The sequence below is a fragment of the Xiphias gladius genome, chromosome 18 (assembly GCF_016859285.1).
Source record: "Xiphias gladius isolate SHS-SW01 ecotype Sanya breed wild chromosome 18, ASM1685928v1, whole genome shotgun sequence".
Classification (NCBI taxonomy): domain Eukaryota; kingdom Metazoa; phylum Chordata; class Actinopteri; order Istiophoriformes; family Xiphiidae; genus Xiphias; species Xiphias gladius.
The window spans coordinates 19,741,254-19,752,060 of NC_053417.1; the positions used below are offsets into that span (position 1 = coordinate 19,741,254).

Here is a 10,807-nt window from a genome sequence, read left to right on the forward strand (position 1 = left end):
TCAATTATGTCAACTGCTGCAGATTTAAATTAGTATTCTTGCTTATCTGGAACCCTGACACCTGTGCTAACCGTGTGCTTGTGGTGCATTAGTATATACGGTCAGTAAAATGTAAATTCTTTGTGGATCTGAAATGTGTGCGGCTGTGTTTCTATGAGGACCATGTGCCAAAAGAACATACTCGCAAACTCTGCAGGTCAGCTCTTTATTTTATGGTATGAGACTATTCCTGCACTGGCCTGGTTTACTGGGGGATTCTGTCTTCATATACACTTAAATTCAGTTGACTGTATCAGCTGCATAAAATCTTTTTTATCCATGTTATGACTGTATTCTTGTATTAATCTACCCTATTCATTTAGTATGCACTACACCTTCATTTACATCATGTCAGCTTAGTGAAAGTGGGAAATGTCTGGGTGAGTTCAGTGTCACATCGCAGTATGTTACGCTCCCGACATGAGACTAACCTTTACGTGTTGAACTTGATGTTTCAGGGCAAAATGGTTTGTTCCAGTGTTTGAAACATGAAGCTTATGAAACAGAGATTCTGAGTGCTGAAAAACCAGATTTCAGTAATGTAAAAGAAATATTGCCTCAGACATTCTTTGTTAATACAATCAGTTATTTCATGAATGGATATTTTTTAAATCAAAAGCATGTTTTTACTATTTGCCATACAAAAATGTACAAATCCAACAGTGTTAGACTAGTATCTCAACATTCAGCAAGAAAAAAAAAATTGAGGAGACAGTGACGCTGAAAAAATACTTGAAGGTTGAAATCGAATTTGTGTGTAGATCCTGGTAAGATCTGAGTTTGCCATTTAAAGTTGCTTTGCATGAAGTTTTACTGTTGAACTTGACGGAATTCCTGAAATTAACAAAGATCTGGGAAACTTCTTCTCTCTGTTTGGAGCTCTCAGCAAAGTCGCTGAGGTAAGACACTTTTTTCATGTAATGTTCAGTGATGTTTGCTGAATAAAGAAGTGCAGTATGACGAGGGGGAGGGTGATTTTATACTTTGTTCTTGATTACAGGAGGCAGTATATGTGCAAATATTTATCATCTGTTGCACTCTTACACTGGAAATCCTTGGACAGCTTTGGCTCAACGTCTGTCTGTAGAAGGTCTTATGCAAACTTGCGAGTTCCTGTGAACAGCAGTCATACAGTTTGTCACCTGTGCTGTCACAACACTTTCAAACATGAAATTCACTCATGCAGAAGGGGAGGAACAATTTGCGATCAGATTTTCATGGTGGCCAGCGTATTTACAGCGATAGGACAGGTGTTCAATAAGGCCTCAGTCATGAAAGCAGCATAAAGAGCGTCTGTCCGAAGTGAAATGCAGGAAGCAGATGGAGCATTTATCTCTTCTTAATATGCAAAAAAAATGGTGGCATTTTTTACATGAATTGTTGTTACCAAGTTTTTGGCTCTGAGGTGCTCACAATGGAACACCAGCTCCCATTTCAATATACATATCATGTTCCCAGCAGAACAAAAGTCTGTCCCCATAAGACACGCGAAACTTGAGAGTAAAGCGCCTCTGCTCTCCATGGTGACCCATGGAGAGGCTCTTGCTCTTGTACAGTTTCGGGCCCTGCCATGTTGGCAGCCAGTGGCAATGTGAGCCTACTCTGTGTCTTATCTGATAGCTTTTACAGTGATGACGTGACCCTCAGCCCTTGCATCTTCTTTGCTTGCGTCTGAGGCAGCAGTGTTTGTAGTCTGTGGGCTAGCTGTCGTGCCAGCCATATTGACTGCACTTTAAACAGGAGTCTGGCCCAGCAGTGCCACCTAAATATACCAGTTTGTGTCCCTCTTTTCATCCCTCCCAGCTGCTGTATTAAACCCCTGAAATCCTGCGGTAAGCAGTACCGAGGCACACCTCTGAGGGCTTTTGGGATGTCCCTGCTGTGACCAAGGCCCTTAAAATAAACAATGGCAACCCCTTGACCTTTGCACTGCTGCAGCCTCCCCTGCAGGCAGCCCAGAGCAGCTGCAAACACTGGTGCTATCACTGAAGAGGATTCCATCTGTGGGTACCAGTCTTTATCATCACATAATTTAACACATTCTTTTCCTCCTGCAGCTTTCTCTTTTTTGCATTTTGCCAGTCTTCTTCCATTTAGTTTATAATCCTCTTCCCCATCTACTCTTATTTTCTCATATCTCACATCTGCTTTGCCGTCATCTTTCTTCTTTCTCTCATTCTTATCCACGTTTGTCCTTTCCTCCTTCCATTTCTGATAGGTCGTCTTGGCCTCAGGACTCCAGATAATTAGCACTTTTCCTTGTGCCTTACACACGGATTCCCACTGCCCGTACAGCCAGGGAAGCGGACCCAGATCTGCCACTCCCTTCCTGGCCTCGGTCTGCCTTTGTGAGCTCTGGGCCCACAGAGCCATGTGCACTGTGGCACTTAGCTCCCCCTGAAGTATTGAGGCTAATGCACACGCAGCAGAGACATGGGCTGACTGCTCTGATGAGCACACCAGCAACACTGGCTTCTGGACATACAGCCGGCCTAGAGATATGGGAAAAGACAGAGGAGGATGTATCATTAGTTTGCTGAATTTCAATTAACACCAATCCCACAAATCAACTGTGGGCAATACGATACTCAAATTGAAATGTCAATGTTTCAAATCACAAGATGGAGACATGCATGACACAAACAATGATTATTCAAATTAAAGGAGCCAGTGCTTTCACTTTGTATTTAACGAGGCAACTGAACTAACCTGCCGCTCCTGTTGTAGTACGACAGCGGATGAAAATTCCCAGTAATGCAATAAGAACAACAAGTATCAAAGCTGCCACTGCATATATGCCATATCTGTTGTGTGTGTCTGTGGAAGAGCAGAAAAGGCAGAGGGGTGTATTTACTTTGTAGAAGTTGTGTGTACACGCATGCATTCGTGTATGCATGAAGTGAGACACAAACATGCACGTGTTGGTACATTTTGGCTTGTCTGTGTGTTTATCTTGAGCAGACTTACAGTCTAGGCACAGAATTCGTCTTCCATGACGAGCAGGATCTGACTGCCACACCTGCAGAAAAACAGACTGAAAGAGTGAGGAGAGAGAAAAAGTAATACACCATGTCAAGAAACACCTTTCTCAGTCTTTTACAAAGTTGTAGCATGTACTTTACCTGCACACAGGGTTTCAAAGGGAGAAAGTTATGAGGCACATTTATCCTTGTCTCCTTGGTTTTCCCCTCCTGTAAAATGCATAAGACGAGTCATGTATTTCCTCACATTAACATTAAATAACCATTTTTTCTCTCTCTTTAGTTCTGTCCCTCTCTCTCACAAACGGACACGCATGCTTACCATTCTTAGTGTGTGGACCGGCCCTATGGGTGAACATCCCATCTCGTTAACAACACAAAGTTGAGCTGAGAACATTGCTGGGACAACAGAGGTGAGATATACAAAGACACTCTGCATGCCCGGTCCAGTATACACCTCCCACGAGGATATATCTGTAAAGGACAAGGAGAGAGAGGGAATCAAGAGACGGAAACAAGACAGATAAACGGAGACGTATCGCAGCTTTTATTCCTGTTTGACTCACCAGCCAGGAAGGGGCAAGAGACCATATGTTGGCCTTGAAGAGAAAACTGCAAAAATGAAACACAAATATGTGAATGTGTAACAAAAAGGTAAACAACTGGACATGTTTCAATGCAAGCATGTCTAGCTGATTCTCACCCGCACACACATCTTAGGGTGTTTGTCCACTGTAGATGTGTTATATATCTGTTGGGGAGACACAATGAGTGTTTGAGAAAGCTTTATTTTTTTTTCTATTAGGAAACCATCACCAACACCACCAACAGTCCTGCCAAACTTGCCAGGTTTGGTCCATCCTCCTTCTCTTCCAGTGTGGAGTTGAGCACAGGTGTGCAGAGGTGTTCATCTTGCTTCCAGCAGAGGGAGGCGGAGATCTTCAGGTTGCTGGCAGGACACACTGAGCTCCACTTCAAACTGTCCTCATACGGCTTGACGTCAGAGGAGCGCCAAACTTCGCCGACGTCTGTTGAGGCAATGTGGACGCAAATATTTAAGACACTATGACAACAACATGCCTGACTATCCAGGGATGCAGTTGTGGGTAAACCTACTAGATTTTAATGTGCCTAACATTAATAATAGTATACTGTATCATAGTATAAACAGTATCAAACTGCTGCATGAAATTACACAAACTTTTGCTTTTAAAGAGTCAGTTCCGAGTCAGTCTGTGAAACTTTACCTGCCATCCCAGTACAATCAAGGGGAATGGAATTAAAGAGACAGTGTGACAAACTTGGGAAATACTTCCTAAATTCGCTTCACTTTATTGCCGAGAGTTAGATGTGAAGATCGATGCCACTCCACTACCTGCTCATTAATGAGAAGCTACAGCCAGATGACCGTTAGTTTAGTTTAGCATAAAGACTGGAAATAGCTAGCCTGCTTCCGTTTTAAGGTAACAGAATCCGTTTACCAGCACTTCTAAATCTCACTAATTAACACATTAATCTGTACGAAAACCAAAGTGTAAGAACAATAACTTTAACAAGTTTACGGGGGGATTCAAACCAGACTAGCTGTTTCCCCCTGCTTCCAGTCGTTATGCTAAGCTAAGATAAGCTAACTGGCTGTAGCTTTATATTTACAGGACACATATGGGATGTGGTATTGATTTTCTCATCTAACTCTTGGCAGGAATGAGCGTTTTCCCAAAATGCTGAACTATTCTTATAATTTTCGCTGCTTAAAGTGCTGAAAGATTCCATTTGAAAAACTCAATGACTGTGGGCTCCTCCTTTGTGTTTTTGAAAAAGTAGCAATGGGAAAAGAGGCTATAGTTGTGTGCTAGTTTATAGTAGACAACATATAAGATAAAATTGTGCACTTTCGTAGGAGCTTCTAATGTACAATAAGCTACGTGACCAGTAGTGTGGCTACTGTGATAGGGCTTTTGTTTTCTGGTGATGTGAAAGACTAAGAGCTCACCCAACAGATAAAGAGAACCACCGTTGTTTTGTATATCTGAATCATAACACAGTATCTTAGTTGTCAATTAAAAAATAGTGGTAAAATAACAAAAAAAATCTCTTTAAAATTATATGTCCCTACATGGTGTATTTGTTTTCAGTTTGAGTCTGACATGGATCACCTGTTAAATCTCACCTAGGAGCCTTTCTTTTTGAAAAGGACACATTATATGTCGCCGGGAATCTATGTGGGTATAATATACCTGTGAATGCAGACAAGACATGTACAGGAATGACAACAGACTGATTCAAAAAAATAATAATATTTCCTGTATCAAAAGATTATATGGAGCTCAACGTACCTGTACACACACACAGGGCAGCAGGTAAGGGAGGTTAAGAACAGCTGACCGAGACTGTGACGGATCAATCTGAAAAGAACATACCAATACGTTGCAGGAAAAAAAAAAAAACAACTTGGCATATTGTCTTCATTGTGTACAAACAAAAGTGAGTTAATGCAGATAAATGTGCCACTTATACTTACAGTAATTAGGGGGGAAAGTGACCCGCCAATGCAGTCCACTTCGGTTTTTTGGTAACACCATCTGGTATGCACTTTATCTCCTGGCTCCACATTAACAGTGATGGATTTAGACGACCGATTCACAGACAGATCAAACTTTGGTACGGGAGTTTCTAAGTCATACACACATACACACACACACACACACACACACACACACACACACACACACACAAAAATGGCTATATGATATGAGCGTCACTGTTGATAGGTCAATACAAACAGACGGGTGAATTGAAAGTAAAACCTGGATAAGTGAGCTGATAAACATGACAAATGCAGATGCCAGACATTAGTGTTCCAGGAATATAAGAACCATGTTGATGGACATCATGAGCCTTGCTAGTGTCAAAACATTTATTGATAGAACCACATGGAAAAGTTAATATTAATCTCCTATTATTATTCCTACCCTATTACCCTATTTTTATTTGAGGGATAATCATGCCCTAGGTTTGGAACTACAGTTTTCATATTTTGAGGGCTCGGGCGGACGTAAACAGGAAGCTAGCTGGGTTCAGTGAAAACTCTGAGTTTGTTAACCCTGAGATATTTTCTTCAAAAACGCCCGAGTTTCCCTCTTCCTCCTCCCCTCCTGCCGAGGCTAAAGCAGCTGTCTGACTGCGCTTCATTTCCTCTGTCATATAGTTGATATCAAGGTGCATATCGGAGCGCATTAATTTGCAGGAGTTTGTGAATCTAAACACTGTCTGTCTGGCACTCCGACTCTGACAACTGGCAGGTTGTCAATCAGTTCCCCCTGCACTGAAACATTGACCATACATTAATCACTGCAAAAAAAAAAAAAAGAAAAAAAAAAAAACAACTTGGCATATTGTCTTCATTGTGTACAAACAAAAGTGAGTTAATGCAGATAAATGTGCCACTTATACTTACAGTAATTAGGGGGGAAAGTGACCCGCCAATGCAGTCCACTTCGGTTTTTTGGTAACACCATCTGGTATGCACTTTATCTCCAGGCTCCACATTAACAGTGATGGATTTAGACGACCGATTCACAGACAGATCAAACTTTGGAACGGGAGTTTCTAAGTCATACACACATACACACACACACACACAAAAATGGCTATATGATATGAGCGTCACTGTTGATAGGTCAATACAAACAGACGGGTGAATTGAAAGTAAAACCTGGATAAGTGAGCTGATAAACATGACAAATGCAGATGCCAGACATTAGTGTTCCAGGAATATAAGAACCATGTTGATGGACATCATGAGCCTTGCTAGTTTCAAAAAATTTATTGATAGAACCACATGGAAAAGTTAATATTAATCTGCTATTATTATTCCTACCCTATTACCCTATTTTTATTTGAGGGATAATCGTGCCCTAGGTTTGGAACTACAGTTTTCATATTTTGAGGGGTCGGGCGGACGTAAACAGGAAGCTAGCTGGGTTCAGTGAAAACTCTGAGTTTGTTAACCCTGAGATGTTTTCTTCAAAAGCGCCCGAGTTTCCCTCTTCCTCCTCCCCTCCTGCCGAGGCTAAAGCAGCTGTCTGACTGCGCTTCATTTCCTCTGTCATATAGTTGATATCAAGGTGCATATCGGAGCGCATTAATTTGCAGGAGTTTGTGAATCTAAACACTGTCTGTCTGGCACTCCGACTCTGACAACTGGCAGGTTGTCAATCAGTTCCCCCTGCACTGAAACATTGACCATACATTAATCACTGCAAAAAAAAAAAAAGAAAAAAAGAAAAAAAAACATTGAAAAACTGTGTGAAGCTTTAGACCTTCTCCTGGTGTGACTGGCTGCACTGAAGAGACATGCCCATCAGAGTTATCATATCATATTGGAGATTATGTGATATTTCTGAGTGAAGATGATCGCAGTGTGGCTGAAAAGACTTTTCTTAAAACTGGACTAAATGTAGTTTAAATGTGAGTTTTTGAATGTAGGCTGCATACAGCCTGAACTTGTTGAAAATCTACACTCAGTTTGAACCCAGGTGCTTTTTCAACTGCATATCACCAAACTCATTAGGCTACCGCTGGGTCAGACTATGAGGTTACCACCATAGGTCTATAAACTTATATCTTATATTTTATGTTTGACCAATATTTTCTTTTTCTGCTGCCAGCACACACTTTGTCTCCATCAGGTTACAGCTGAATAAATACATTCAAGAATGTAATCTAACAAACAGTAGGATTTCAGCACTCTAGCATCCATTAAGGAAACAACAGTCTAGTGGACTACGCTGAATAAACTGTAATAGTGTTAACTTACTGACTCATTTTTCCAACTCAGGGTCCATCGTCACACGTCAATCTTTCCAGCTCCACTGGATTAAAATAGCAGCTCTGCTCTTTAATTAACCTTTGCCATGGTGAATCACAGTATCTGCTGATGATGGCTTTTTTTCCCATTTACCAGGAACGCACTTAACTCAAGAGTGAACATCCTCTCAGGGTTCGTCACCTCAGATTTCAGGGTTAGGCTCAGAGTTTGTTGAACCTGCTTTCTGAAACAGGCCCCTGTTGGCTACAAGTCAAACACCATCTTTTTGAATTATATTTGTTGACATTTTGGCAAGTTGTGGCCATTAAAAATATGCTAAATTAGCTATTAGCAGTTCTTTTTTGCTGTAAACCCATGGATGTACAGACAACTATCAATGATTTACTTTGATACTGAAGAAAATGTAAAAACATGGACAAGTTCAAGTTCTGGGGTTATGAGGAGCATCTTTATTCTGTGATTTCTACGCGGATTCGCAATGGACGGCGGAGATGATGATATTCTGGGAAAGTCGCACCGAATCTAAAAATATTACATCATGCCTGTGGTGAAAATTAGAATGATACGACTCCCAGAAGGGGCACGCACTCTCATGCAAAATGCAGACGCGTCTCTCCTGCCACACAGCTAGAAAAACCTGTGCCTCAGACAGAAAGCGTGAAATTAATACAAAGTTATACTGACTGATCACCTTTATCCTGTGATAAAACATTTCTATCCTGATGCGAGGTGTTTATTTCTGGGTGGAACTGCTGTCAGTCACAGGAACCGATGGGCTACTAAATGTTTTTGGATGAGCTTGAATTATATGAATCTTAGGCTACAGCATTAGCGGTCACAAGATCTCAACCTGAAAAGACACATCTGGGAGATTTTGGACAGATGTGTCAGACAGCACTCTCCACAGCCATTTTCAAAATACCAAATGAGGGAATATCTTTTGGAAGAATTGTGTTTCATCCCTGCAGTAGACACAGCCTTTGTCTTATACAGGCTGCTCCATGAAGCCAGAATAAGGGAGACTGCTAAGTACCTTACCTGGCACTGTGCAATTGACAATGCAGCTTGTTGATGTCGTGCTGTAGGACACAGAAAAAATACTATTCGCTTCAGCCTCGACACAATCACATACACGCTCCCACTGTAAAAAAAAAAAAAAAAAAAGAATGGAAAAGAAAAGAATAAAATACACCACCATCATCATCAGTATCTTCATAAAACCATCTTCAGTAGATGCTAGAACAGGAAAATGATTCTTACCAAGGCAAGACTGGTATTGCTACGTGGCAACTCCTGGTCAAACCTGGTTCTTTTTCCACCTGGATTTTTTACCTTCTTACACTAAGTAAGAGAAAACGGAGAAAGAGAGATGATACCGTTGTATTCCGCCTAGTTAAAAACATGAACTAGGTGACATTTTGACATTTTGTACATATACAGAGTTTTGGGGTAGGTGCAAAGAGAACGAGTCCAACCTTTTTGTTTTTCCTTTTTCTCATGGAACCCCTAATTATCTCTTTGAACGGCGAGAGAATTTCAATCTTTGAGGCCTTACTGTGGTCTGGAGGAACAACAATTCAACAATTAAATCGGACTCATAAGAATGGGTGGTGAAACGCGTTCATGAGACAACAAAATGGACTTTGGAGCTGTGGTTAGTCTCTGTACCATCAACCTTCATCCAAACATGGAGAGTGACACAGTAGGAGTACATCCCCCAAGGCTCCAGGGACAGGACTGCGGCCAGTTTCACAGGGCAGTGCCCCTCCGTATAATCTGTACGGACAGAGAGGAGTATTAGTACAGCAGCTGAGGCATGTGGCCTCCACGTCTAATCACACTGCAAATGCAAAAACTTACCATTTTGATTTCCCATCTACAGCAAATACAAGAGAAGGGCGACATAAGTTTAGGGAAATATCAAACATTCACAAAGCAGCATATGTATTTGCCTATTTACCCACCATGCATTGATCACTACATTTTTCATTAAGGAGAAGCAAAAGCCTGCTGCCGTTTTTTGGGCATCGTTTGTATAATCTAATTTAAATATTTACAGTGATTTCGCCCCGGTTCATACTACTGTGCAGCCGTCTTACACTCACCTGGCATGTTGCGGTACATGGCAGCAGCGGCGGAAACACCACGGCAGAAACAAATGCCAGCGCGGTTCCAAGACGCACGTTAAACACCTGTAGGGACATTTTCTGCCCGCACGAAGCCACCGGGTTTTTTCTTTTTTCCGCTCGTCCGTGTTGCGCGGGCGCCGGGCCAACATACACCTGGCGCGGGGGGGGGGGGGGCCCGACAGTCGCTCCTCTCCTGAAAACTGTCCGTGGGGTTTGATCAGCCACCCGAAGCAGCCTGGCTGTGTTTCAGGTCTCACGTCGTGCAAAATGCAAATTCTCGAAAACGTGAAGGCGTTTTGGGTTTTTGTTGTTGTTGTTGTTGCCCCCCCCCCCCAGCTCCGCCTCGCTTCATAGTCTCCGGCAGCAGGGGAGGGGAAGGGGGGGGTCGGCAGCTCCGAGCCAAACCATCACCAGACCCCTTTTGTGCAGACGCTCCGTCGAACAGAAAGTGATACCCCGGAGGAGCGTGTGAGCCCAGCGGGCTCCGAGCCAGCGTCTGCCGGTACATATGTTTGTTTTTCAGGTTTTTTTTTTCTTTTCGGGATAACAAGCTCCTCGTCCACCGTTCGTACCAAACAGTCTGTCGTCACTGTCTGTCTTTCACACACACACACACACACACACACACACACACACACACACACACTTCTGGGGAAAATGACATAGACGCGTAATCATTTCCTGGAGACTTTACAGTAGCACTAACTATAACTGTCTGTAAAAAGTATTCACTCCTCTTTTAAGGTTTCATGTTTTATTGTTTTGCATCACTGAATCAGAGTAGGTTTCATGGGCCTTTTTTTTTTTTTTTTTTTTATTTGACACTG

At 42.2% G+C, this 10,807-nt stretch overlaps 1 protein-coding gene across 1 annotated transcript; it reads right to left on the bottom strand.

The window, feature by feature from the left end:
• Window positions 1–224: 224 nt before the first annotated feature.
• On the bottom strand, window positions 225–10,288 carry LOC120804548. The gene is made up of 17 exons (XM_040154057.1): window positions 9,957–10,288; window positions 9,712–9,727; window positions 9,520–9,627; window positions 9,327–9,412; window positions 9,112–9,192; window positions 8,890–8,992; window positions 5,542–5,693; window positions 5,357–5,425; window positions 5,191–5,257; window positions 3,867–4,048; window positions 3,724–3,771; window positions 3,587–3,632; window positions 3,343–3,494; window positions 3,162–3,230; window positions 3,007–3,058; window positions 2,749–2,856; window positions 225–2,531 (listed from the first exon to the last, which is right to left on the bottom strand). The coding sequence occupies exons 1-17, from the start codon at window positions 10,053–10,055 to the stop codon at window positions 1,663–1,665; spliced, it is 2,307 nt and encodes a 768-aa protein (XP_040009991.1). The 5' UTR covers window positions 10,056–10,288; the 3' UTR covers window positions 225–1,662.
• Between the last annotated feature and the right edge of the window lie 519 nt (window positions 10,289–10,807).

Coding starts and splice junctions, on each gene's coding strand:
- LOC120804548 (XM_040154057.1), bottom strand. CDS start 10,055: ATGTCCCTACAGGTGTTTAACGTGCGTCTTGGAACCGCGCTGGCATTT. Junction 9,413..9,519: donor TGTTTGGATGAAGGTTGATG/GTACAGAGACTA, acceptor TTGTTCCTCCAG/ACCACAGTAAGGCCTCAAAG. Junction 5,426..5,541: donor CACTTTCCCCCCTAATTACT/GTAAGTATAAGT, acceptor TGTTCTTTTCAG/ATTGATCCGTCACAGTCTCG.